Source organism: Euleptes europaea, chromosome 4, assembly GCF_029931775.1.
Source record: "Euleptes europaea isolate rEulEur1 chromosome 4, rEulEur1.hap1, whole genome shotgun sequence".
Classification (NCBI taxonomy): Eukaryota; Metazoa; Chordata; class Lepidosauria; order Squamata; family Sphaerodactylidae; genus Euleptes; species Euleptes europaea.
In genome coordinates, this window is record NC_079315.1 from 105,868,900 (window position 1) to 105,893,940 (window position 25,041).

Here is a 25,041-nt window from a genome sequence, read left to right on the forward strand (position 1 = left end):
TTAGTATTACGTAGGCAGCAAGAACTGAAAAACTCTGCCTGCTGCCTGCATGTGGCAATGCCGCCTTGTGACTTTGTGCCTGACAAATATGAGGTAAATGTGTGATGTATTTATTCCTGCTCTTCACGGACCAGCTCTTTTCGGTGTTGTAAACAGAGTCACACCTTCCTAAGTCCATTGGCTTTAATGGGTTTCGGAAAGGCGTAATTTTGGGTGCTTTCACACATCCTGAATAATGCACTTTCGAACCACTTTCAATGCACGTTGTAGCTGGATTTTACTGTGTGAAATGGCAAAATCCACTTGCAAACGATCATTAATGTGCATTGAAAGTGCATTATTCAGGATGTGCGAAAGTGCCCTCTGTCAGATTGTACTGGCGTTGTGCCACTAGTCCTCAGTAAGGCTGTACACTCAATACAACATATTCCTGTAGTGACTGTACACGATGGACAAAAGCAACATGTCTTTTACAAGCCGCTTGCCTCTGGCCAGCAAGCAAGCCCCAAATTTCAAGGCTCTTGTAGTTCATGTGGTCCCTGAAATAATGTGGATAAATTGGTTCTTGTAGGTTATCCGGGCTGTGTGACCGTGGTCTTGGTATTTTGTTTCCTGACGTTTCGCCAGCAGCTGTGGCAGGCCTCTTCAGAGGAGTAACACTGAAGAGACACTGTCCTTCAGTGTCCTTCAGTGTTACTCCTCTGAAGAGGCCTGCCACAGCTGCTGGCAAAACGTCAGGAAACAAAATACCAAGACCACGGTCACACAGCCCGGATAAGAACCAATGAACTCTGACTGTGAAAGCCTTCGACAATATAATGTGGATAAAGTTGTTGATATGATGAGGATCTCAGCTTTAGAATGAGAAAACCTACACGATCTCCCCTACGATTCAACTTCCCTCCAATGATCCCACTGTCAATAGGCACATTGTCTATCAATATTAACTGTTCCAAGATTTTGCCATGCATTTACACGGGCTAGATTTAATGTTACGGATACCATGGACGGCCAAAAAACCCAAAAACAAATCAATGGGTTATGGATCAAATCAAGCCTGAATTGACCCGTATTTTGGTCACATTATGAGAAAACAAGAGTCACTGGAAAAGACAGTCGTGCTAGGAAAAGTTGAAGGCAGCAGGAAAAGTGGAAGATCCAACAAGAGATGGATTGATAAAGGAAGCCAGAGCCCTCAATTTGCAAGACCTGAGCAAGGCTGTTACAGATAGGACGTTTTGGAGGACATTGATTCATAGGGTCGCCATGAGTCGGAAGCGACATGACGGCACTTAACACACACACACTTACACACACACACACACACAGACAGATTTAATGTGCTGCCATCTGCCTTGAGGATAGGAAATTGCAAAACATTCCATCTAATTGTAGATTTCATCCTAGCTCAGCTAACACTGATTGAATAATTGGTTCACGTGTTTTTTCATTGCAGATTTTAAGTACAGGCATGCTTGGATTTATTGGAACCTGTGTTGGTTGATTAAAACACTGTCCTTTTGAGCAGAAGACTCTCAAAGTCTTATTGGTGGAGTTGGTCAAAGAACTCCTTTATCTGTACCAAAGTTTCTTTTTCTCTGCAATGAAAATATGGACTGAGAAAGTGAATAATCTATTCAGATTCTATCTATTTTATGTATTAATTCATTTATGCCCAGCCTTTCTTCCCAATGGGGACCCAAAGGAGCATACGTCATCCTCTTGTCCTCCATTTTATCCTCTCAATAAACCTGTGAGGTAGGTTAGGCTGAGAGAGTGTGACTGGCCCAAGGCCACCCAGGGAGCTTCCATGGCATGAGTGGGGATCCGAACCTGGTTCTCCCAGCTGGTACTCGATACTCTTATCCACTGCACCACACTTGCTCTTGAACCCATAAACTGTTAAATATATTAGGATGAAGGATGCTGAGATTTTATGTAGGTAATTGACTCAATAACAGTGTCTTTCTGCTTCTGTATGGCTTGTGGGATGTAATAAAGACTGACTGACGACACCTATCTGCTCTTCTGCCCAAAGTCTTATCCCTACGAGGACATGCTGAAGATCCGCAAACAGAATGTTTCCCCGTCCCTCACCCCCTATTACAAGAAACCGTTGCTGCTACACCAGGGGCGTATGCAGTGGCTGTTCGACCACGAAGGTCGTAGGTATCTCGATCTCTTTGCCGGGATCGCCACTGCTGGTGTCGGTCATTGCCACCCGTAAGTATGTGATTAGGCCCACAGGCTGTGTAGGCCAGTTGTCCACAACCTTTTTGAGCCTGTGGGCACTTCTGGAGTTCTGACGCAGGGTAGCAGGCGCAGCCACAAAATGGCTATCGCAGAAGGCACAGGCTCACAAACAGGGAGAAGAGGGGTAATTAAAAAAAAATACACTGGGTAAGAAGAGTGAAAGAATAAAACCAACCATGTGGTGGCAGCTGCCGCCAAACAACCTTTTTAAAAATCTGCACAGCCAATCAGGAGCTGTGATGGGCATAGGGATGCCAACCTCTAGGTACTAGCTGGAGATCTCCTGCTATTACAACTGATCTCCAGCCAATAGGGATTAGTTCACCTGGAGAAAATGGCCGTTTTGGCAATTGGACTCTATGACTCTATGCCCCAACCCTGCCTTCCTCAGGCTCTGCCCCCAAAACCTCCTGACTGTGGCAAAGAGGGACCTGGCAACCCTACCTGGCCAAGAGCCCCCCGCCTGGTGCAACCCACTTTCTGAAAACTCTTGGCGGGTGCCAAGAAAGATGTTGGGAGGCACCAAGGTGCCCCATGGCTACCATGTGGGGATCCCTGATGTAGGCTTCAGCATGATCACAGCCCATGCTCAGTAAGTGCCATGTGGCAGGGAGTGGGGAATCTGCTGTGGTTGCACAGTGAGCCCAGGACAACACAGAGGATGCAGCTGTTCTGCCTGCCATTCGCTGAGCTGCTGTGACATCACTGGTGACCTTGTTCCAATCAGCCAAGAGAGACACGGGGAGATACTAACATTTGTAATCTAAGGACAATGCATAACTTTAAAAAAAAAATTAAACTATGGACATATTGCCTGCACCCCATGGACTTTCAAATGGTATCTTATTTGTACAAGTCTGCTGAGCTGTTTGGAGTCTTCCCATTAAAATACAAAAACCAAAGGCATTTGCCACTTACGTATATGATATTTGTTTAGTAAGAATCTCCAAACTGTGAAGAACCCTTTTTTCACCGCTAGACAAGCAACGCTGGAATATTTCGGCTCAAGTATTTTGGCTTGCTTGTTTAACAAGTGTGAGAAATTACAATGGATGTAAGAAGCCTTTATTTCTTTGGCTCCCTTCCCTATGCCACGGGCTTCATTGCCAGCGTCTGAATTGATACAGACATTGATTTCACAGGAAAAATTGGGTTGCCATAAATTATGACTTAAACCAGGGGTCCCCAACCTTTTTGAGCCAGCAGACACCATTGGAATTTTGATACCACATGGTGGACACAGCCACGAAACGGCTGCCACAAAATAGTTGCCACCCGAGGCGGAGCCAGCCGCAACATGGCGGTCACAGCTTACCTTCAAGGCACTTTCACACATTCTGAATAATGCTCTTTCAATCCACTTTCAAAGCACTTTGAAGCTGGATTTTACTGTGGTAATTAGCAGCGCGTTCCAGACTGAAGCGCCCCACATATTTTTTTTGAGTTTTTCACACTGAACCGTCATTCAGGAAGTGACTGCCAAGCCGGCGCATACCTGCTTCGCATTTCTTAAGAGCCCCTTTAACGTGACCTTTCGTGTTTGCTCCAGCCCCGCCTCGAAGAATCCCCTCAAGGAAGCATGCAAAATCACAGCTGTGCATTAGCTATGCAAACAGTGGTTGCTAATGGAAGGAATGAAGGAGCAGGCGAGTGTGTGTGTGGGGGGTGGAATTTCTCCTTTTGCATTGGAACTGGGAATAGACATTTTAAAGGTCGCATTTTTAAAAAGAGCTTTGAGCGAGCAAAATTGACCCTGCATAAACGGCCTGTGTGAAATGGCAAAATCCACTTGCAAATGATCGTGAAAGTGGATTAAAAGTGCGTTATTCGGCATGTGTGAAAGAACCCTTACAGTCACACAATGACAGCTGTTGCCAAAGGAACGTTTTTAAAAAATCTGCGCAGCCAATCAAATCTCCAATAATTGATCAAAAGGCTTGCTGGGCAGAAGTCCTACCGGGCCATGCCCCCTTTCTAAAAACACTTGGCGGGTGCCAGGAAAGGTTTTAGCAGGCACCATGCTGGGGACCCCTGACTCAAACTATTATCTTTTCATATGCTCACAGAAAAGTAACAGCAGCTGCCCAGAAACAGCTGGGTCGCTTGTGGCACACGTCTAGCGTCTACATGCACCCAGCAGTTCAGGAATACACCAAGAAACTGACTTCGCTGCTTCCAGATCCCTTAAAGGTATGCAGAGTTGAATGCCGAGAAACTTTATCCTAATACACTGAAAATCTCATTAGGTGTAGCTCAGTGGTTCCCAAAGTGGGCAGTACCACCCCCTGGGGGGCAGTGGGATTAGCCAGTGGGATTACCTAGGGGGGCACTAAGAAGCAAGGAAGCAGCAGAGCGGCCCTAGAGGTGGGTCCCTTCAACTGTTGTTCACTAATTTACAATAGATCAAGCTATGGCACCATGCTGGCAAATTTATTGGAAACTATCAGAACTGTTTTCCAGACTTTGAAGAGCTGGTACCACTGGATCAAGTTCATCAGTTCTGCTGAATAAATTAAAAAGTTTTAATTTGATTTTGAATAGATGTGCAATTAATTGTTGCCATTTTAAATTTTATTGTTATCTCCTTTAGTGCATCATGCAAACCCCTGTTTTGAATAATGCTTTTTATTGGATAGGGTAGGGGGCGCTGGGGTTGAGTTTGTGGAACCAAGGGGGTGTTGGTCCAAAAGGTTTGGGAAACACTGATGTAGGTGAACTAGAAGCTTGTACCAGCACTCTGTTGAATACCTAATTGTGAATCAAATATGTGACATGACGTTCTGGTTCACATCTTTTTTTCTAGGTGATTTACCTAACCAATAGTGGTTCCGAAGCCAATGACCTGGCAATGATTATGGCAAGGCTTTATACAGGCAGCTTTGACATCATTTCTTTCAGGTAGGTGTATGTTGGGGTGGGAGGGGCCGTGGCTCAGTGGTAGAGCATCTCCTTGGCATGCAGACAGTTCCAGGTTCAATCCCTGGCTTCCACAGTTAAAAAGATCAAGGAGTGGGTGATGTAAAAGACCTCTGCTTGAGATCCTGGAGAGCCACTGCCAGTCTGATTAGACCAGGGGTGTCGAACGCAATGGTTACAAAGGCTGTATATGACATAAATGTCATTTGGTCAGGCCATGCCATGCCTTGCCAGCCCAGATCGAGAGTCGGGGGAGAGGGCTGCCTCGGCTGGCTCACAGGCCGGATAAGAGCTTGCAGGGGGCCAGATCCAACCCGCGGGCCTTATGTTTGACACCCCTGCATGAGACAATACTAACATTGATGGACCACTGGTCTGATTCAGTATAAGGCAGCTTTATATGTTCATGGGTGCACTGAATTCGCTGTACTTACACTGAAATCTTAGGCAGTTACTCCAGTTTAATTCTGTCAATTTCAGTGGGATTACATTGGAGTCATCCTGCATAAAATTGCACGGTTAGTGGTTTACATGTTCTGTATAGAGTTGTGATCCCGGACAAAATCTTACACTGAGATGTACTGAGACTATAAAACATATCCAGCTCCTTCAACTTTTCCTCATAGGTCTCCAGACCCCTCACCATCTTTGTTGCCCTCCTCTGGACACGTTCCAGTTTATCTACATCCTTCTGTTGATACAGCCAAAGATCGCATTTGCCTTTTTAGCTGCTGCATCACACTGCTGACTCATGTTCAGTGTTTGGTCTGCTAAGACCCCAAGACCCTTTTCGCACACACTACTGCTAAGACAAGTCTCCTCCATCCTATAATTATGCATTTTATTTTCCTACCTAAATGCAGAATTTAACATTATTTTTTACATGTTATTGTCAGTATACATTTTAAACTAGCCTCCAAAGAGAGTGTTGGGGATTCAATGCGAGTTCCATTTCTGTCAAGGCAGTTAAAGGGTTAATTTGTTTATATCAACAGTTTAGATAGCCTCAAGATGATGATGAAATAACAGATGTCAGTATTCTATTGGCTAGCAAATCGCAAAAGTCACAGAGTCAGAATTGTCTTTATTGCCCTGTTCCTTTGTTAAGGCAGTAAAAGTTTAGGGCAGGTGTCTGTAACAGTTTGAATCTCACAGATGCAAGATGCTTAGATTTAAGCCATAGTACCTGCTAGAATCTCTAGCAAGTTTTATAGGGAACTAGATAGAAAGATTATTTGTTTTCATCCCATGTAACCTTCCCTGTTTAGGAAAGTAAAGGATTTTTGTTTGATTGAGAGAAAATCTTTGACTCTGATTTATTGGGTGCTCTGACCTGACCCTTTCTAACCACAATCACGATTCCATGAGCCTTAATATCCAACAGAGAGTTATCTCTCATGCCTTCCCCTAGTGCAACTTTCAAAATTACTGTTAGTGAGATTTCACCTACAATCTGTATTATGCCAATAAAGGAATTTGAATTTGAGATTTCAAAAGAAATGCTTCACTGCTTCATGAAACCATGGTTCCTTTGATTTCTTGGCTCCTCTCCCTGTCGAGGGCAGACGTTCCAGAGCGAGTGCCATTTTTTTACAGATTGAAATTTGGTAGCCTTAACCTGTGCTGACTCATTTTGCTGTTAGAAAATGCTAAATTAGGGGCTGCCAAAGGACAACACAAGACCTGATCTGAATGCGTTTCTATAAAACATGAAAATCCAACGAATATTTAAAATCATGGAAGCAAACTTTTAGGTTGTACATAATTCTTTTTCAGGCATACATTTGATTAACTTCTGTCCAAGTTGCGGGATACGAACTTTTGGGTTACACAGAACCCTTCTCCATACATTGGCATTGAAAGCCAAACAAAATCAGGCTAGAGGCTATTTGCACAAACAGGGTGGTATTAGTCTGGTAAAGATGAATACAATTAAATACTCCACCAATTCTAGTTTATTATCCTTTCGTTATGTCTTGATTTTTAAAATATATTTGTTGTTGTTTTTGCTTTGAATATGAAGAGGACTTCTGTGGGATTCAGAAGCTTGCAATGAGTAGTCTGAGCATTAGTTGATTCCAGTTAAGATATCATGATGAGAGGGAGGCCATCTTGGCCATCTTCTGGGCATGGAGTATGGGTCACTGGGGGTGTGTGGGGGAGGCAGTTGTGAATTTCCTGCATTGTGCAGGGGGTTAGACTAGACGACCCTGGTGGTCCCTTCCAACTCTGAGATTCTATGATGTCACTTTCTCGGAGGTATTTTTGCATTTGCTACCAACCTTCAAATTTGTAATTAATTTTTTTTACTAAGATCACTTGGAATGACTTGAAAGCTGTTTACTGCTTCCTTCCCTCAGAGGAGGATACCATGGGAACAGTCCTTACACTATGGGTTTGACATCCATTGGAAATTACAAGCATGGCCTTCCTAACGGCATTGGCTGCCAAACAGTAAGGGTTTTGTTGCTTGCTTTCGGGGGAATACCTGTTGCACAATGAAAATTTTTAGGTGATCTATCTAAAATATAATGTTCTATACTGAATCATATTTTGGCCCCAGTGATGCAAAATAGATGCATACCCCAGTGTGGTGTAGTGGTTAAGAGCAACGGTTTGGAGCGGAGGACTGGTCTGGGGAACCGGGTTTGATTCCCCACTCCTCCACATGAGCGGTGGAGGCTAATCTGGTGAACTGGATTTGATTCCCCACTCTTCCACATGAAGCCAGCTGGGTGACCTTGGGCTAGTCACAGCTCTGCTAGAGCTCTGTCAGCCCCACCTACCTCACAGGGTGTCTGTTGTGGGGAGGGGAAGGGAAGGTTTGATTTTGCCTTAAGTGGTTTGATTTTGCCTTAAGTGGTAGAGAAAGTTGGCATATAAAAACCAACTCTCCTCCTCCTCCTCCTCCTTAATACAGGTTCATAAAATGGGACCTTGTAAGCGATGCGTTAACTTTGAGCTCTTCGGGATGCAAAATTAAAAGTTGGATTGGATTCCCCCCCCCCAATAACTTCCAAGTACCAAAATGCAGATATATTTGGTAACTTTCAGCAGTTTGCGCAGTTTGGCTTTGAACTGTCTCTTTGGCAGCTGAGCCGCAGCGTTTCATATTAAAAAATAAAACCTGTGCAAAAATTTGGATCAAAAGTTCAGATCCAAGTCTGAAATTTTTAGAGAAAATGTATTTCGTTCAAGTGGCATCCTCCGGCACTTTTGCTGAAATAGCGGCGTCTCTTTAAAGCATTCTTCTTTATTTCTGTCCTTTTTTTGTGTGTCTGTAACTGCTGTTGCCTACTGTTTCCTCCCTTGGTTCTGCCCTTTCCCACGACCCTGGGCTTCATCTTACATTTTTCTTGCTGCTGGCTGTCCTAGCTGATGGGCTCGCTCAATATGCCTTTTCTTTTCGGGAATGCTGTCAGGTTCTCCTGATTGGCCATTTGCATTTGACACACGCTGCCCTATAATGTGATAATCCACATCTGTGCAGGACTCAGGCCCGAAATGATGGAGACATAAAAGGCAGTTTATAAAAACCTAGTTTATAAAAACCTAGCATTTCTTGGCACGGCTTTGGTGTGTGGGCAAGGACAAGCGAGGAGCATTTGGGCTATCGGTCTGTGCTTGGAACCAGGATGGCCAACCTGTTGGGTCTGTAGGTTGGCAAAGCCGTTTTGTAGCCTCTTAAAGTGACTGCACTAATTGGGGTGCTAAAGATTTTACCAGTGGCTGCTCAGCTATTAATATTAAATATTAAAACTACAGCATAAAGGTAAAGGTAAAGGTCCCCTGTGCAAGCACTGGGTCATTCCCGACCCATGGGGTGACGTTACATCCCGACATTTACTAGGCAGACTTTGTTTATGAGGTGGTTTGCCAGTGCCTTCCCCAGTCGTCTTCCCTTTACTACAGCATAGATGGCCCAAAATAATTAGCATGAATTGAACATCATAAATTAAACAGACCCCCAGACTGACAACCATTGCTTTAATGTGTACTCATTAATAATGGTGTCCTATCTACCAGATAAGAAACTACACCAATACATCACTTAACGAACTCTCCAATATAACAAAAATACTCTTAGACATCGAATAACACATAAATCAAGTGAAATAACAGATAATAGTCCCAATTAAACAGTTGAAGAGCTGCAATGTAGATATCATGACAGACTTAAAGATGAGACTTATCAGTTCGTTGACCAGTTGGGTAGTAACAGGTAAATTATATCATGTAGACAAGATGTAAATGAAGGTGGTAGTCTTTATAATAGACCTATAACAAGTTAAATTGCAGCTGGTGAAGTATATAGGTGCAAGATAGCAAAAAAGGAATGGCGGTCCAGAACATGTCTACCGTTTAGCTGTAAAAAGCTTCCTCAGCCAAGGTTGCTAACTCAAGGTTGCTACAAGCAGCAGCTGGGCAAACACTTGTCAGGGATGTTCTAGCCTGATCCTTCATTGAGCAGGGGATTGGACTATGATTCTGTGTTTAACTACATTGCTGCAACTTCCAAAGCAAACCTCCCGATCTCTTTTTTGTGCTTTTCAGACAATGTTACCAGACGTTTTTAGAGGCCCCTGGGGTGGAAGCCGATGCCGAGATTCTCCAGTACAAACAATTCGGAAATGCAGCTGTTCCCCAGGTTGGTTCGGTGTGGGCAAGGTGTTGAGTTTCCAAAAGCAGAAAAAGAAGATAGTCTCAGGGGATGGTTAATACATTCTCAGGGATGGTTAATACTAAAGAGCTTTAAGTCAGAATATATAAAGTGGCCTTGTAATGAGCCAGACGGTTTGGTCTGTCCCAGGATGCTTTCCCTGGTAGTTGCTCTGCGGGGCCCCAGTCCAAGATCTTCCTTAGCTCTGCTGCCTGCGATTTTTAAACTGGAGATGTCAGGGAATGAACTTGGGACCTTTGCACATGCAAAGTCCAATTCTCAGCTAGGAATTTAGAGGGTAGCCCTAGGAGAGCTGCTTTCTCTCTCTCTCAGTCTTAGCTTTTCACCATCCCGGCCCAAAGTACAAGCATAGCATTCCTAACCACATTGCAGGGATTTTTCGAGGACTGGTGGTTTAATGTATGTGAAGTACTTTAGGTCCTTGGATGGTGGAGAAGTGCTATGTTAAATACAAAGGATTTATTGTTATAACTCTTATAACAAGTATTAGCAGTCTTTCTTTTTGGTTGCAGTCCTTAAAACTCTTTCCAAGGAGAAAGCCCCAACTGAATAAAATGGGACTTACTTCTAAGTTAATCTGTTTAGGATTGCTCTCTTTGTAAGTATGTGCCCCACTCAGGGAATGAGGCTTGTTTCGTACATGCAGGAGAAAGCGGTTGATAGTGTGGTGGCAGAGAGCAGAGGTAGCAGAGCAGACTGGTTTTTCAGACTGTCGGTAAGGCTGCGTTTTGGAATCCTTCCCCCCGTCTTAAAAAAAAATGCACACTTTGTTTTACATCTGTGGTTCTTCATCCAACAAGTGACACCCATGTGGAAACCTACTTAATGTATGTGAATCTCCTCAACTGGATTAGGGGAATGTAGCGGAAACCAGGGTTCGTGGGGGGGAGAAAGAGACCCAAAACCGTTATCAAGAAAAACAGTTTTTATTCGCAGCTGCGGCTCAGTTACTCTAGCAAGTTAAACACTGAGCCCCGATTCTACTGGGGGTCAGACATTTATCCAAAATCCACACTCTTCCGAAGCACATCAACATTCAGTGCTTTTACATTGTCTGGAGCCTTAAGAGCTCCAGTGGTTCTTTCCAGTTGCAGTTCTTGTTTATCGTTCACCATGACTTTCCATGACTTTTCCCCCACTACCTTTAGCACACACATAGAGATATCCTGCCCAGCAACAAGCTAATCCCTTGCTGTCCTAATACATTTCAATACATTTACAGAAAGGAAAAGAGGTTATTACACATTATTAAATCAGACTACTTAAATGGATCCTCCATCTTCAGGGGAAATCTATCTGGCTGTCACAGCACAAAAGTTGTAGCCATCTAAGTTTGCTGTTCTGCTTTCATTGGAGGATGGTGGTGGTGATACCTCTAATGTGGGGCCATGTGCCCAGATGCATTGTGCGCATGCATCCTAAATACATTGCGTATGAGCATGTGGTGCTATTTGGAGGCCATATTACCCATTTACGCAGATTTGTCTGGAAAGGTAGGGCAATGCTCATGGCTTCTGAATATGCTTGTTTCATTTTACTGGCACCAAGTTTCTTACATAAAACATTTTGAGAGTTTTGCTGAGAAAATGTGTGACAGCTCAGACAATGGATAGATGACTCTTAATTATTAGTACTTGGAATAATTACATGGCTGCTGTCAACAAATAACGTGTAAGGGGAACATGAAACAGCAGCGAACTTTGGTAGCGAGATAGTGTTGTGTGTGTGTGTGTATGATATCTTCTGGGGACAAGTGATGATAAATACAAAGACTGTTGTTCGTTCCAGAGTTATGTAGCTGCTTTTCTCTGTCCTGTTGTGTCTCAAAGATGCAAGTAGAAATCGGAGGAGGAGGTGGAAAACAGATGACACATATTACTGATAGTGTTTGGAGGGTCTTCCAAGTCTAAGCAGTCACCAACCCTATGTTGTGTGCAGGAAAAGATACAGAGTTAGACCCAACCACCTTTTTTTGCTCAATGTAGTTGAATTCCCCTCCTTATTACAGCCCCTGGCCCCCACGGCGTTTGTCCCTGCATGCCCCATGATCCCTAGAGCAGCCTTTTTGGTGATCAAGAAGTCCCTCCTTTCCTTTTTCACCAGTGGAAAAGCTGGCTGGATCCAACTCATAGTATAGCTTCTTCAGATGTTAGTGAGATGTACAGCTGGTATTTTTTCCAAAAAGTAGTTATTTAGATGCAAAAAGAAAGTCCAAAGCTGTTCTATGCATATAATAGGAACATGGAATGTGAGAAGCGTGAATCAAGGTAAGCTTGAAATTGTAAAACAAGAAATGGGCCGTTTGAACATTTCAGTCCTGGGAGTAAGTGAACTAAAGTGGACTGGATTAGGACATTTTCATTCACATTATGAGAAGGCAAGAGTCACTAGAAAAGATAGTCATGCTAGGAAAAGTTGAGGGCAGCAGGAAAAGAGGAAGACCCAACAAGAGATGGATTGACTCAATAAAGGAAGCCACAGCCCTCAATTTGCAAGATCTGAGCAAGGCTGTCAAAGATAGGACATTTTGGAGGACTTTCATTCATAGGGTCGCCATGAGTCGGAAGCGACTTGACGGCACTTAATACACACACACACAGTTGTTTAGAGGCATTTATCAATCTTTATCATGCTTAAATGACCTTTTTTGTTCCTCCAACACAGGCTCTTGCCAGGCAAAGGACCGTTACATCGAGCAGTTCAAAGACACGCTGGCCACTTGTGTGCCAAAGAAAATTGCTGGATTTTTTGCAGAGCCAATTCAAGTATGTGACTTTTTGTCTCCCCCACCCCCACCCAGGGAACAAAATTAATCCGTGCTCTTTCACAACATTGCCTGGCTTGTGTAACTCACCTGCCTTCAAAACAATGTTGGCTTCACAGGAGAAATCTTGTCAGCAACAGTAAATGCTGCATTTTGTTTAAAACTGAGAGCATGTTTCTTGATAGTGTCAAAGTTGTTGTTCAGGTGAAGGTAAATCAGTAGATTTCAAAGGCCACCCCAAACCTATCCCTGTTTAAACCACAATGCAAAGCAAAAGAAGCTGCTGAGAAGATGAATTTAATCAGTTGGATCCAACCAACCTTTCTCCTGGTGAAAAAGAGAAAGGATTGGGCCCCCTTGACTACCTAACACAGCTGTGATGGGGATCAAGGGACAAATCACAGACAAAAACCTTGAGGGACAGGGCTATAGTAAGGAGGAGAACTGGAGAAGATGGAGCAGAGAATCTGGCTTTATCCAGCCAAATACCAAGGAGGATGACTAAAGAATTAAAGGATCGCTTAAGGAAAACAGAGAGATGGCAGAGAAATAGAATGAATTATTTGTATCTGTTTTCACTGTAGAAGACATGGGGCAAGTACCCATGCCGGAGCTACTGTGTTCAGGAAGAGTGTCTGAAGGATGGGTCCTCAACATGGTGCCCATGGGTGCCATGGCACCCTGCGACACCTTTTCTGGTGTCCACCAAGTGTTCTTGGGAAGTGGGTGGGGCCTGGTAGGGCTTTTGCCTAGCAAGGTTTGTGATTGACTATTGGAGATTTGATTGGCTGTGCAGACATTTTAACAAGTTGCTTTGGCAGCAGCTGCCACGACTACACAAGATCTGTGTTTCTGTCATTAAGCTGTGGCAATCATTTTGTGGCACCCAATGAAATGGATGCCCTGACCTGTTTGGCCCAGGCTAGATCTTGTCAGATCTCGGAAGCTAAGCAGGGTCAGCCCTGGTTAGTATTTGGATGGGAGACCACCAAGGAATACCAGGGTTGCTGTGCAGAGGAAGGCACTGGCAAACCACTTCTGTTAGTCTCTTGCATTGAAAACCCCAAAAAGGGGTCGCCATAAGTCGGCTGTGACTTGACGGCACTTTACACACACACACAATGAAATGGATGGGCAATAGAGCCAGGATGAACAAAAGGAAATACTTCTTTGCTCAACCAGTCATTGAATTGTGGAATTCACTGCCAGTGATGTATTGGTGGCCATGAGCATAGATGGTTTTAAGAGGAAGCTAGACAGATTCATGGAGGATATATCCATCAGTGGCTACTTGCCATAGTGGTGAAAGAGAACCTCCACATTCAGAGGCAGTAAGCCTCTAAATACCAGTGCTAGGCTACAGCAACTGGGGGAGCACTTGGCATCTCTGCTGGCTCTCCAAGGCAACTGGTTGGCCACTGTGAGAAACAAGATGCTGGACTAGACCACTGGTCTGATCCAGCAGGGCTCGTCTGGTATAAGAAAAAGTTAAAAATCTGTCCTTTTGCCAATGGAGTTTCTTTGTCTGCTTTTAATAGGGTGTCAATGGCACAGTTCAGTATCCCATGGGATTCCTAAAGGAGGCTTTTGAGATAGTTCATGAAAGGGGAGGAATATGCATTTCAGATGAAGTAAGTATTGGAGCATAGCTCCCCTATCCAGAGGAAAGTGTGTATTGCATCATGCACACCTGGCTCCAGTATACTGTTGTTTTCTTTTGGCACAGACTCCCTCCCCCCTTATGGGCAGGGGAGGTCATTGGGTGCCATGTATCCTTTTCATCTGTGAGGAATTGCAGGATCGGTATGCCTGTCTGCTTTTTGACTTCATCTCTGCTTGTATTTTGAAAATACTTGTAGGGAAGCATCCAGAGAATTGAGGAAATTGCTACTTTTATAAAAATGTGAATTGTGGAGAAGGCCTCCATGAGACACGCCTCATGGTTGTGTCCTGACTGCTCTGGTGATTCAAGCCTCGCAAATCTTTGATTTTCTGCATTCTTTCCAACAACCATTTCCAAGCATGCGCAGGAAAAGGTCACACAGAAAAGCATCTTCCTGGAACCTTAGCAGATTGTCCAGTGTCGATGCTGTATTTCATACAATGATATTTCACTTTTCTGCCCTGGGAAAGAATGGGAGCCAATACTTGCATCTTGGCAGAAGTAAATGGGAGGAAACAGGCTGAAAATTAATGCAGCTGTCACAGGTTGCTACAGCAGAAATTTGAAGCTGTAGCAAGTCTTTCCTTCAAAGTGCTCTTTTGGTGCCCTCTGCTGAATTACATGGATTTAGCATTCTTACATACTACCTTTTGGCCTTGGAAGCCCCCCCCCCGGTGGCTATCAATTTCAGATTAAAAAAACAATAAAATGTTATTAAAAACCAACATCAAGTTTAAACAATGCATAAGATGTCAGGCGTAATAGAAGAAGGAGTTGGTTTTTATATGCTGACTTTCTCTACCGCTTAAGGTAGAATCAAACCGGCTTACAATTGCCTTCCCTTCCCCTCCCCACACCCTGTGAGGTAGGTGGGGCCGAGAGAGAGTGACTAGCCCGAGGTCATCCGGCTGGCTTCATGTGGAGGAGTGGGGAAACCAATCTAGTTCACCAGATTAGCCTCCACCGCTCATGTGGAGGAGTGGGGGAATCAAACCCCGTTCTCCAGATGAGACTCCACCGCTCTAATACAGGCAAGAGGTGCCATTCCCTCAATCAGTTTTAGCTCAGATGCTTGGTGGAATGGAATCTGAACTTATCCCACAAGTTACATCATCCTGTGAAGCTAGTATACATGGTCCCTTTGACAAGATGCATCAGTTAGCAGCGATTGCATGTGATAAAATAAACATGCGTCTGGTCCTCATAGGCGACAGTATTTACTCTGGGTATACGCAGCTTCCTGCCGAGAAGGGAAATCAGTCTTCTGTAAACTTCTCTTAAAAACGTTAAGCAACTGTGTTTGGATTTGTCCTTGGAAGGTTCAGACGGGGCTTGGTCGCACAGGCAGCCATTTCTGGGGGTTCGAAGGACACGGTGTGGAGCCTGACATTGTGACCCTGGCCAAAGGAATTGGTAACGGCTTCCCCATGGCAGCAGTCATCACTACTGCAGGTACGAGGGTGGGGGGTCCTTACTGAAAACTTTGCTTTAAATCTAGCATCATAAGATGAATTGTGTTTTAGGGTTCGAATTCTATCTCCTCCACATCGAACCCTCATTAATCTTAAAAGCCTGAGAGATACTTGGTCTCGTTATGAGTTTGGCCATCTTGTTCTCTGCTAACATCCTGAAAACATGGTTGGCTTGGCTACCTTGGAGCGCTGTGTGCATTTCACACTTTTGCAGCAAGCCCTGGTCCCCAGTTGATCTTTACCATTCATTTAGCAAGCAAAGCAGCATGATCAATTTAAAACAAGTAACCTTTAAGCCACAACCCAACCCAAACCTTGCTGTACAATTGCTTTTGTTTGTTCGTTTGCTGTCCAAATAAATTGTCAATTGACATGAATGGGCTGTATTGGAGTATGACCCTGTAATGCAAACAAGAAGAAGAAGAGTTGGTTTTTATATGCCGACTTTCTCTACCACTTAAGGGAGACTCAAAGAGGCTTAAAATCACCTTCCCTTCCCCTCCCCACAACAGACACTCTGTGAGGTAGGTGGGGCTGAGAGATATGTGACTAGCCCAAGGACGTCCAGCTGGCTTCATGTCTAGGAGTGGGGAAACAAATCCAGTTCACCAGATTAGCTCATGTGGAGGAGTGGGGAATCAAACCCAGTTCTCCAGATCAGAATCTACCGCTCCAAACCACTGCTCTTAACCACTACACACACGCAAAAAAAACCCCAGTAGCATAGAAAGCAAATTCACTTTGGAATAAGCCCCACTGAACGCTATGGAAGTTTCCTCTGAGTAACACACCAAGGATGGTGGCCCACAGTCTTTTAGTATTTCATCCTTTTGGTGGTGAGGCAGTGAGAGGATCATTTGATCTGGTAGGGCAGCGAGTAGATCCCTGGATCTGGCGGAAGGGTTCTAATGCAGAGCTGGGGTGATAATCATCTCTTTTTCGGCTTCATCCAGAATCTAATTGTGGAGCACCACCAGCTTTTAATTCGTTGAAGGAGTACTTTAAAAAATAATGCAAAAATTCTTTCTTTCTTTCTTTTTTAGAGATTGCAGCTTCCGTGACTCAGGGCTTGTCCTTTAACACATTTGGAGGAAACCCCATGGCCTGTGTTGTTGGATCTGCAGTTCTGGATGTAAGAAAATTCCTGAGGTCTATTTCTTATATTCGTTCACCTGTGGTGCCACCCGTAAATATTGTTGCATGGGTCCCTCTCTCCCAGAAGACTCTTGTTATTGTTGCTAACATTTTTGTTGCAGTCCAGCAATCTGCCATGAGTATTGGGACTCTGGGGGATGCACATGCAGTCTTTCTGCCCGTTTATTCAGTTCGGGGGGGGGGGAATTCAGCTCTGGGGGGCAATCCTGTGTGCATGTTCCTTTGCCACTGCTGAGCTCTCTCTTCTGACCCAATGAAGAGGGAAATCTAGGCAGCAAGTTGTAACCCCATGGACAGTTCCTGGAAGACGTGGAACTCTGGATTAAGCTCGTGTGTGTGTGTGTGTGTGTGTAAAGTGCCATTGAGTCGCAGCTGACTTATGGCAACCCAGTAGGCTTTTCAAGGCGAGAGACTAACAGAAGTACTTTGCCATCGCCTTCCTCTGCATAGCAACCCTGGTATCAAGTTCATAGAATCATAAGAACATAAGAAAGGCCCTGCTGGATCAGACCAAGGCCCATCAAGTCCAGCAGTCTGTTCACACAGTGGCCAACCAGGTGCCTCTAGGAAGCCCACAAACAAGACGACTGCAGCAGCACCATCCTGCCTGTGTTCCACCGCACCGAAAATAATAGGCATGCTCCTCTGATCCTGGAGAGAATAGGTATGCAGCATGACTAGTATCCATTCTAACTAACAGCCATGAATACCCCTCTCCTCCATGAATATGTCCACTCCCCTCTTAAAGCCCTCCCTGGGCCAATTCCCTTCTATTTTGTGTGTGTGTTAGAACATAAGAACATAAGAAAAGCCCTGCTGGATCAGACCAAGGTCCATCAAGTCCAGCAGTCTGTTCACACAGTGGCCAACCAGGTGCCTCTAGGAAGCCCACAAACAAGATGACTGCAGCAGCACCATCCTGCCTGTGTTCCACAGCACCTAATATAATAGGCATGCTCCTCTGATACTAGAGAGAATAATAATAGAGTTAGAAGGGACCACCAGGGTCATCTAGTCCAACCCCCTGCACAATGCAGGACATTCACAACTACCTCCCCCCCCCACCCCCAGTGACCAGAAGATGGCCAAGATGCCCTCCCTCTCATCATCTGCCTAAGGTCACAGAATCAGCATTGTTGACAGATGGCCATCTAACCTCTTCTTAAAAACCTCCAGGGAAGGAGAGCTGACCACCTCCCGAGGAAGCCTGTTCCACTGAGGAACCGCTCGGTTAGAAAAGTCTTCCTAATGTCAAGATGGAAACTCTTTTGATTTAATTTCAACCCGTTGGTTCTGGTCCGACCTCCTGGGGCAACAGTTCTTAGTTACAGTCATTTCTGCAGTGGTAAGCCTAGAGAAATGAGTGAGAAGAAAGGCTGAGGGACTTGGGAATTTTTTCGTCTGGAGAAGAGGAGGCTGAGGGTGGGACGACATGATTGCTCTTTTTAAATATTTGATTGGCTGTCGCTTAGAGGAGGGCAGGGAGCTGTTCCTGATGGGTTTCAATAATGGGTTTCAATAACGGGCAGAAAGGTATTGGCTGGATGTTAGGCAAATATTGTTTTACAGTAAGAGTTGTTCGATGGTGGAATCAGCTACCTAGGGAGGTGGTGAGCTCCCCCCTCACTGACCATCTTTAATCAGAGGCTGGACAAACACTTCTCAGGGAGGCTTTAGGCTGATCCTGCATTGAGCAGGGGGTTGGACTAGATGGCCTCTACGACCCCTTCCAACTCTATGATTCTATGAGTGGGACTTGAAAGTTCCAAACTGGGCACAGGATTTCCTGCCTGAAATGAAAAAGGACATTGGCCTGCAAACAAGGGAGGATTATTTGCTCTGGGTCAAGCAGGTCCTTTTAGCCACCGTGTTTGCTTTCAGCCTAAGGCAGGGTTGCCAGTCTCCAGGTGGGGCCTAGAGATGTCATGGAATTAAAACTATTCTCCAGCCAACAGGGGCATTTCCCCCTGGGAAAAAATTGGCTTTTTTGGAGTGTGGGCTCTATGGCATTATACCCCACTGCAGTCCCTCCCCTCCCTAAATCCTGTCCTCCCTGGGCTGCACCCTCAGATCTCCAAGAATTTCCCAATCCAGAGCTGGCAACACTAGTCTGCGGGTCTATTTATTTATCCGGTTATTTATACCCTGTTTTCCTCCCCAATGGGGATCCAAAGCTGCTTAGGACATCCCCCTCCCCCTTCTAATGTATCCTCACAACAAAAACAGTTAGGCAGAGTGACTGGCCCAAGGTCACCCAGTGAGCTGCCGTGGCAGAACTGGGATTCGAACCCAAGTCTCCCAGGTCCTTGCATGACCAATGCAGTACACTGGTTGTACGTTTTCCCAACATGACATATAGCAGCTCCCTGGGATTGTTTCACACAATGCATAGTTACATTGTGGAACTCCCTGCCCCAGGATTTGGTGAATGGCTGCCAACTTGGAAGGCTTTAACAGGGGAATGGACATCTTCATGGAGGAGAGGGCTATTCATGGCAGCTAGTCAAAATGGATACTAGTCATGATGATGCATACTTATTCTCTCCAGGATCAGAGGAGGATGCCTGTTATTTTAGATGCTGTGGAACACAGGCAGGATGGAGCTGCTGCAGTCGTCTTCTCTGTGGGCTTCCTAGAGGCACCTGGTTGGCCACGGTGTGAACAGACTGCTGGACTTGATGGGCCTTGTCTGATCCAGCATGGCCTTTCTTATGTTCACAGGGGAAGGGGAGGAAGGCTTTATCCCCTTCTCCTTGTGTGCCACAGTCCAATTTGTGCCTGGGAATTGTTCTGAGCATGGCACTCCCTGGTTCACTGGACTGGGGCAGACATGAAGACTTCATAAGAAACCTAGGACTCCGTCCTAGGAATTGGCTTCAGGCCTGGTTTTATTAAAGAACCATTCTTAGCCCACCTGTGCCACATCTCCAGTCCCCATTGGCTATGCTATACCCATTCTTCAATACTTCATTAATTTTGGATTGTAGAATTCACTTTTTGTAACGGGAAATATAAGAAGACACCCTGGGAAGAGAGATTCTGCCCCTGCAAATCAGGGGACTTAGAAACTGTTGAGCATGCCCTTCTGAACTGCAATTTCTATACATTACCCCGTTCGAAGTTTATTGAGCCCCTCTTATCGAGATTGAGACCTGACAGGGCAGGTGAAAGGTTTGAGATGCTCCTACAAGGGGGTAATCCTTCAACCACTCTTCAGGTTGCGAAATTTTGTTTAGCAGCAAGGAAAATTTGTCACCTCAGAACAGCGCAATTGACAGATGTTTCCCAGCTGTAATTCTTTTTTTAAATGTTTTAAAAATGTTTTAAGACTCAGACTGTAATTCTTTGATTGTAAGAATCTATTAGTCCATGCTTTCCGTTTTATCATGTTTTGACTGGCTAAGTGCCGCAAATAAATTATCTATCTATCTATCTATCTATCTATCTATCTATCTATCTATCTATCTATCTATCAATCACTTTTTGCAACAGCGGTGAACCAGAAACAACGGAACATGTCCTTCTTAGGTACAGTTATTATAGGGAGGACAGGGAGAAGATTCTTGGCCCTCTTTTAAGAAAGAGCACTGGTTATCCTGAATTTGTTAAGAGTTAACATCCTTATTAAGGATGAATTTTCTCAGGTAACAAAGTTAGTGGCCAGGTTTTGAAGAATAGTATTTAATTATGCCCTGACCTGGATGGCCCAGGCTAGCCTGATCTCGTCAGATCTCAGAAGCTAAGCAGGGTCAGCCCTGGTTAGTATTTGGATGGGAGACCACCAAGGAAGACCAGGGTTGCTGTGCAGAGGAAGGCACTGGCAAACCACCTCTGTTAGTCTCTTGCCATGAAAACCCCAAAAAGGGGTCGTCATAAGTTGGCTGTGACTTAAAGGCACTTTACACACACATTTAATTATAGGAAATCTAAATAGAAATGAAAAGTTGTAGAGTGGATTGTTTAATTTTATATTGCTGACCAGTTTTTAAAGTGAGGAATATTTTGCATAATGTTTTAACCACAAGGTATTGTTTTATACTACCAGTTTGGGTAAGGCAAGGTACCTGCAAACTTTTGATGTTTGGTCTAAGGACTGTAAAATTGAATAAATTGAAAATTCACTTTTTGGGGCAGGGGCCTCACGACTCTCCTATTCTGTACCACGTACTGCAAGCACTACTAATTGAGCTCCTAAGTGCTCAATAGGGTCCAGTCCACATACTTTGCAAACGCATCTGTTATGTGTGGCTGGTCAACCCCTTTTCACCATGTCTGGCGTTTTCTTTCTTACCCGTTACTGTGCGGCCAGGCGATAGTGGAAGACGGCTTGCAGAAGAACTGTGAGGCTGTTGGGACGCACCTGCTGCTGGAGTTCGCCAAGCTCCGGGATGAGTTTGAAATCGTTGGAGACGTTCGTGGCAAAGGTCTTATGATAGGGATCGAGATGGTGAAGGATAAGGTCAGGAATCCATTGCTTAGGACTAGAGTGGGTGTTGCGCCTTCTTCCTATATGCCTGCCTTAGCATTTGCAGTGCTGCATCTAAGGGGTGGCTGTAGTGGTTAAGAGCCAGCGTGGTGTAGCTGTTAAGAACGGTGGTTTGGAGCGGTGGACTCTGATCTGGAGAACCGGGTTTGATTCCCCACTCCTCCACATGAGCGGCAGAGGCTAATCTGGTGAACTGGATTTGTTTCCCCATTCCTACACATGAAGCCAGCTGGGTGACCTTGGGCAAGTTACAGCTCTGTTAGAGCGCTCTCAGCCCCACCTACCTAACAGGGTGTCTGTTGTGGGGAGGGGAAGGTGATTGTAAGTCTGTTCGAGTCTCCCTTAAGTGGTAGAGAAAGTCAGCATATAAAAACCAACTCTTCTTCTTCATGTTCTGGTCCTCCTGTGGAGGTCACTAGAAGTTGCCTCAATAGGCTTGTCAGTCCCCCAGTTGGGGCGGGGTTGGGGCAGTGGCTCCCCTACACCCAGGTTGGCAGCATTGCATGCACCATTACATTACTTGCAGTGAAAACCTGGATGTGATGGAAGGTAGCTCCAGGAAACGCTGAAAACTATGGCTTTACCATAGAGTTTATAGCGTTTTCTGGAGCTACCTTCCTGGAAACTATGGTTTCCTTGAGCTATTTTCCCATATGGCTTTATCATAATTTCCTGTGATTCCTAGAGAGGGGTGTCAAACTCAATTGTTATGAGGGCTGGATATGACACAAATGCCACTTGGTTGGGCTAGGCCATGCCTCACTAGCCAAGATTGAGAATGGTGGTGGTGGGGTGGCTCACAGGCAGGATAAGAGCTCTCAAGGGGGTGGATCCGGCCTGCAGGCCTTATGTTTGATGCCCCCATCCTAGAGGAACCCTATGCCACTTCCAGGTTTGCACCAGAAATGCCCTAATGGTGCATGTGCCACCACAGCTGCCCCATGTCCCTGCCCCCAAACCTTCCACTGGTTTCCATGCACAGCCAGGCAACCCTAAGCTTGAATCACATGGAGAGTTTCAGTGCTGAGAATATATATTCCTGGGGTGGTTAGTGCTGACATAGACACTCGTGCTACGACTAGGTGGAGTTTATTTGTCAATGGGCAAATAGTATATGAGAAGTAATTCTGGAAGCTTCCCGTTTGGTGGGGGCATGGCTCAGTGCCAGAGCCTCTGCTTGGCATGCAGAAGGTCCGAGGTTCAATCCCTGGCATCTCCAGTTAAAGAGACTAGGCAAGTAGGTGTTGTGAAAGACCCCTGCCTGAGAACCGCTGCCGGTCTGAGTAGACAATACTGATTCAGATGGACCAAGGGTTTGATTCAGTATAAGGCAGCTTCATGTGTTCAAGACATGCACATTTGAAGTGGAACAAATGCAGCGCCTGTATGTGGCAACCACCGGTAGTGCAGCCTACACCCCTGAAGCAACACATGAACACACGAAGCTGCCTTATACTGAATCAGACCGTAGTCCATCCAAGTCAGTGTTGTCTACTCAGACCGGCAGCGGCTCTCCAGGGTCTCAGGCAAGGGGTCTTTCACATCACCTTCCTGCCTAGTCCCTTTAACTGGAGATGCCGGGGGTTGAACCTGGGACCTTCTGCATGCTAAGCAGATGCTCTACCACTGAGCCACGGCCCCTCCCCTAAACGACTTCCTTAAGATTGGAACAGCTTATCTTAGCAGTGGTTTTGCCTAGCCAGGCACTTCTGTAACGAAGTGGGGAGCTGCTGATGCGCCCGTGTGGGGCTTCGTGTGGTCGCTGGTTCAGGCACATCAAACGAGCCCTTTATCCATCACTCCCATGCAAAAGCCCAGATACCTCTGCTCCATCGAAGTGTAGGGCTGGGTACAAAGAAGCCACGACACAGATTTTTGCAGACAATTTGCCAGCCTAAGATCAGGGCTCTGAGGACTTATAGCTTTGCTGGTGTCTCTTTTGTTGTTAGCTGCTTTTCCGTATTTAACTTCAAAGGCATTATGATGGAAAGAGGCAAAGCGAAGCTTGATCTTTATTTCACAGGACAGTCGCCAGCCCCTTCCAACTGAGGAGGTGAACGAGATCTTTGAAGACTGCAAAGACATGGGGGTGCTACTTGGGAAGGGAGGACTTCATTTTCAGGTACTATTACTCTTCCGGGAGATGTATTCAACTACAGAATCACTTGGGTGTTGAGCAAAGGAACACGGTTCCGCCACTGTAAACGCTCAAAAGGACCGATCAGTAGTAATGATATCTAACTTATGCTCAAACTAGTTTTTATGTCTAGACAATAAATGATATAAATACGGAGAAATAACTTTGATGATAAAGTAGAGATACTTGGTATGTTTAATAATCTCACAAAGTGATCATTTTTAGATTACATGTTAGTTCAAACATTCTTTCTCTATTCAATAATCCGAACAACTATTTGATCATAACGTAGAAAAGCAGGGCAATGTAGTCTGATTGACCTATATTTGTATGTGGGATATTTCTGTTTTTACCCTTTCCCTTTTTCCTTCTGTACCCTTCTTTATAAAACAATTTTAAAAACTTTTTTTAAGGAAGGAAATGAAAAATGGAGCAATTCCTGCACCTTAAGGTATTTAGGTGCCACATATCCAACCAGATGTGTGGAAGGCAGAGAGCAATGCAAGAAAACTGGCTTGCCCTTATCCACATGTTTGTTAGCCTGCTCACAGAATTCCAAGAGGTTGGTGAGGCAGGACTTCCCTTAGCAGACCGTGTGCTGATTTCCTTTCAGCAGACTTTGATCTTTGATGCGCTTAACACTTTAATAATAGTTTCTGCTAACGGGAACTGATGTTAGGCTAACTAGCCTGTAACTTCCAGGATGCCCCCTAGTTCCTTATTTAACAACTGGGGTTGTTTTCTTTGGCACTCAGAATTTCATAAGATCCACAGAACGGCTCCAGAAAATGTTTTCCCCAGTTGCGTAGATAATAGTCGAGGATATCCGAATGCACATCCTTAGCACCAAGAGACACTAGCTGCTTTTCCCCGCCCACCTTCTGACATTACTTTTCTCTCTCTGTTCACAGACGTTCAGAATTAAACCACCCATGTGCATCACCAAGGAAGACGCTGACTTTGCAGTGGAGGTTTTCCACACGGCTTTAGCCAGACATAAGGAGAGAATGGCAACGGCAAAGTAGCAGCCCCTCGATCGCGAACTGCACCAGATGCCACCGAAATGTTGCAGCTGCTTTTCGTAGGTTCTGTAGTAAGAAATGATCCAATGACCCGGGGAGAAGGGCACAGGGAAGGAGGCATTCATGTGGCATGTGCCTACATACATACAGAAGCCGGATTCCACAACTGGCAAGAACTGTCCACGCAGCTAAATTGCAGAGGGCTTTTAAACTGTCAAATTCTGATAATGATTGATTTGGTTGAGGGGGGGAGATAAACTTCTCCTTAGCGCCCCCCCCCGCAAACAGCTGATTAGTGGAATTTGAGCTCTCTCAGCAACCTGCACCCGTTCCATCAACCTGTGTGTTTGAGCCTGAGCGCAAGACAGTTATCGCATGTTCTCCGTCATTTACTCTACCGAAAAAATAGGTGGAACATGAGATGAACATGTCCAGCATTAAGACCGGTTCTTCCCAATACTGGTCTCAAGCAAGACTCCTAAGGACAACCTT

General features: G+C 45.0%; 1 protein-coding gene across 1 annotated transcript; it reads left to right on the forward strand.

Moving 5' to 3' along the window:
- Positions 1 to 21: 21 nt before the first annotated feature.
- AGXT2 (alanine--glyoxylate aminotransferase 2) lies at positions 22 to 24,552 on the forward strand. Its single transcript, XM_056848637.1, has 13 exons — positions 22 to 93; positions 2,039 to 2,223; positions 4,320 to 4,443; positions 5,057 to 5,151; positions 7,530 to 7,623; positions 9,724 to 9,817; positions 12,515 to 12,615; positions 14,153 to 14,245; positions 15,597 to 15,729; positions 16,793 to 16,881; positions 21,214 to 21,363; positions 23,414 to 23,512; positions 24,439 to 24,552. The coding sequence occupies exons 1-13, from the start codon at positions 58 to 60 to the stop codon at positions 24,550 to 24,552; spliced, it is 1,407 nt and encodes a 468-aa protein (XP_056704615.1). The 5' UTR covers positions 22 to 57.
- Positions 24,553 to 25,041: the final 489 nt, after the last annotated feature.

Coding starts and splice junctions, on each gene's coding strand:
- AGXT2 (XM_056848637.1), top strand. CDS start 58: ATGCCGCCTTGTGACTTTGTGCCTGACAAATATGAG. Junction 4,444..5,056: donor TGCTTCCAGATCCCTTAAAG/GTATGCAGAGTT, acceptor CTTTTTTTCTAG/GTGATTTACCTAACCAATAG. Junction 14,246..15,596: donor GAATATGCATTTCAGATGAA/GTAAGTATTGGA, acceptor TGTCCTTGGAAG/GTTCAGACGGGGCTTGGTCG.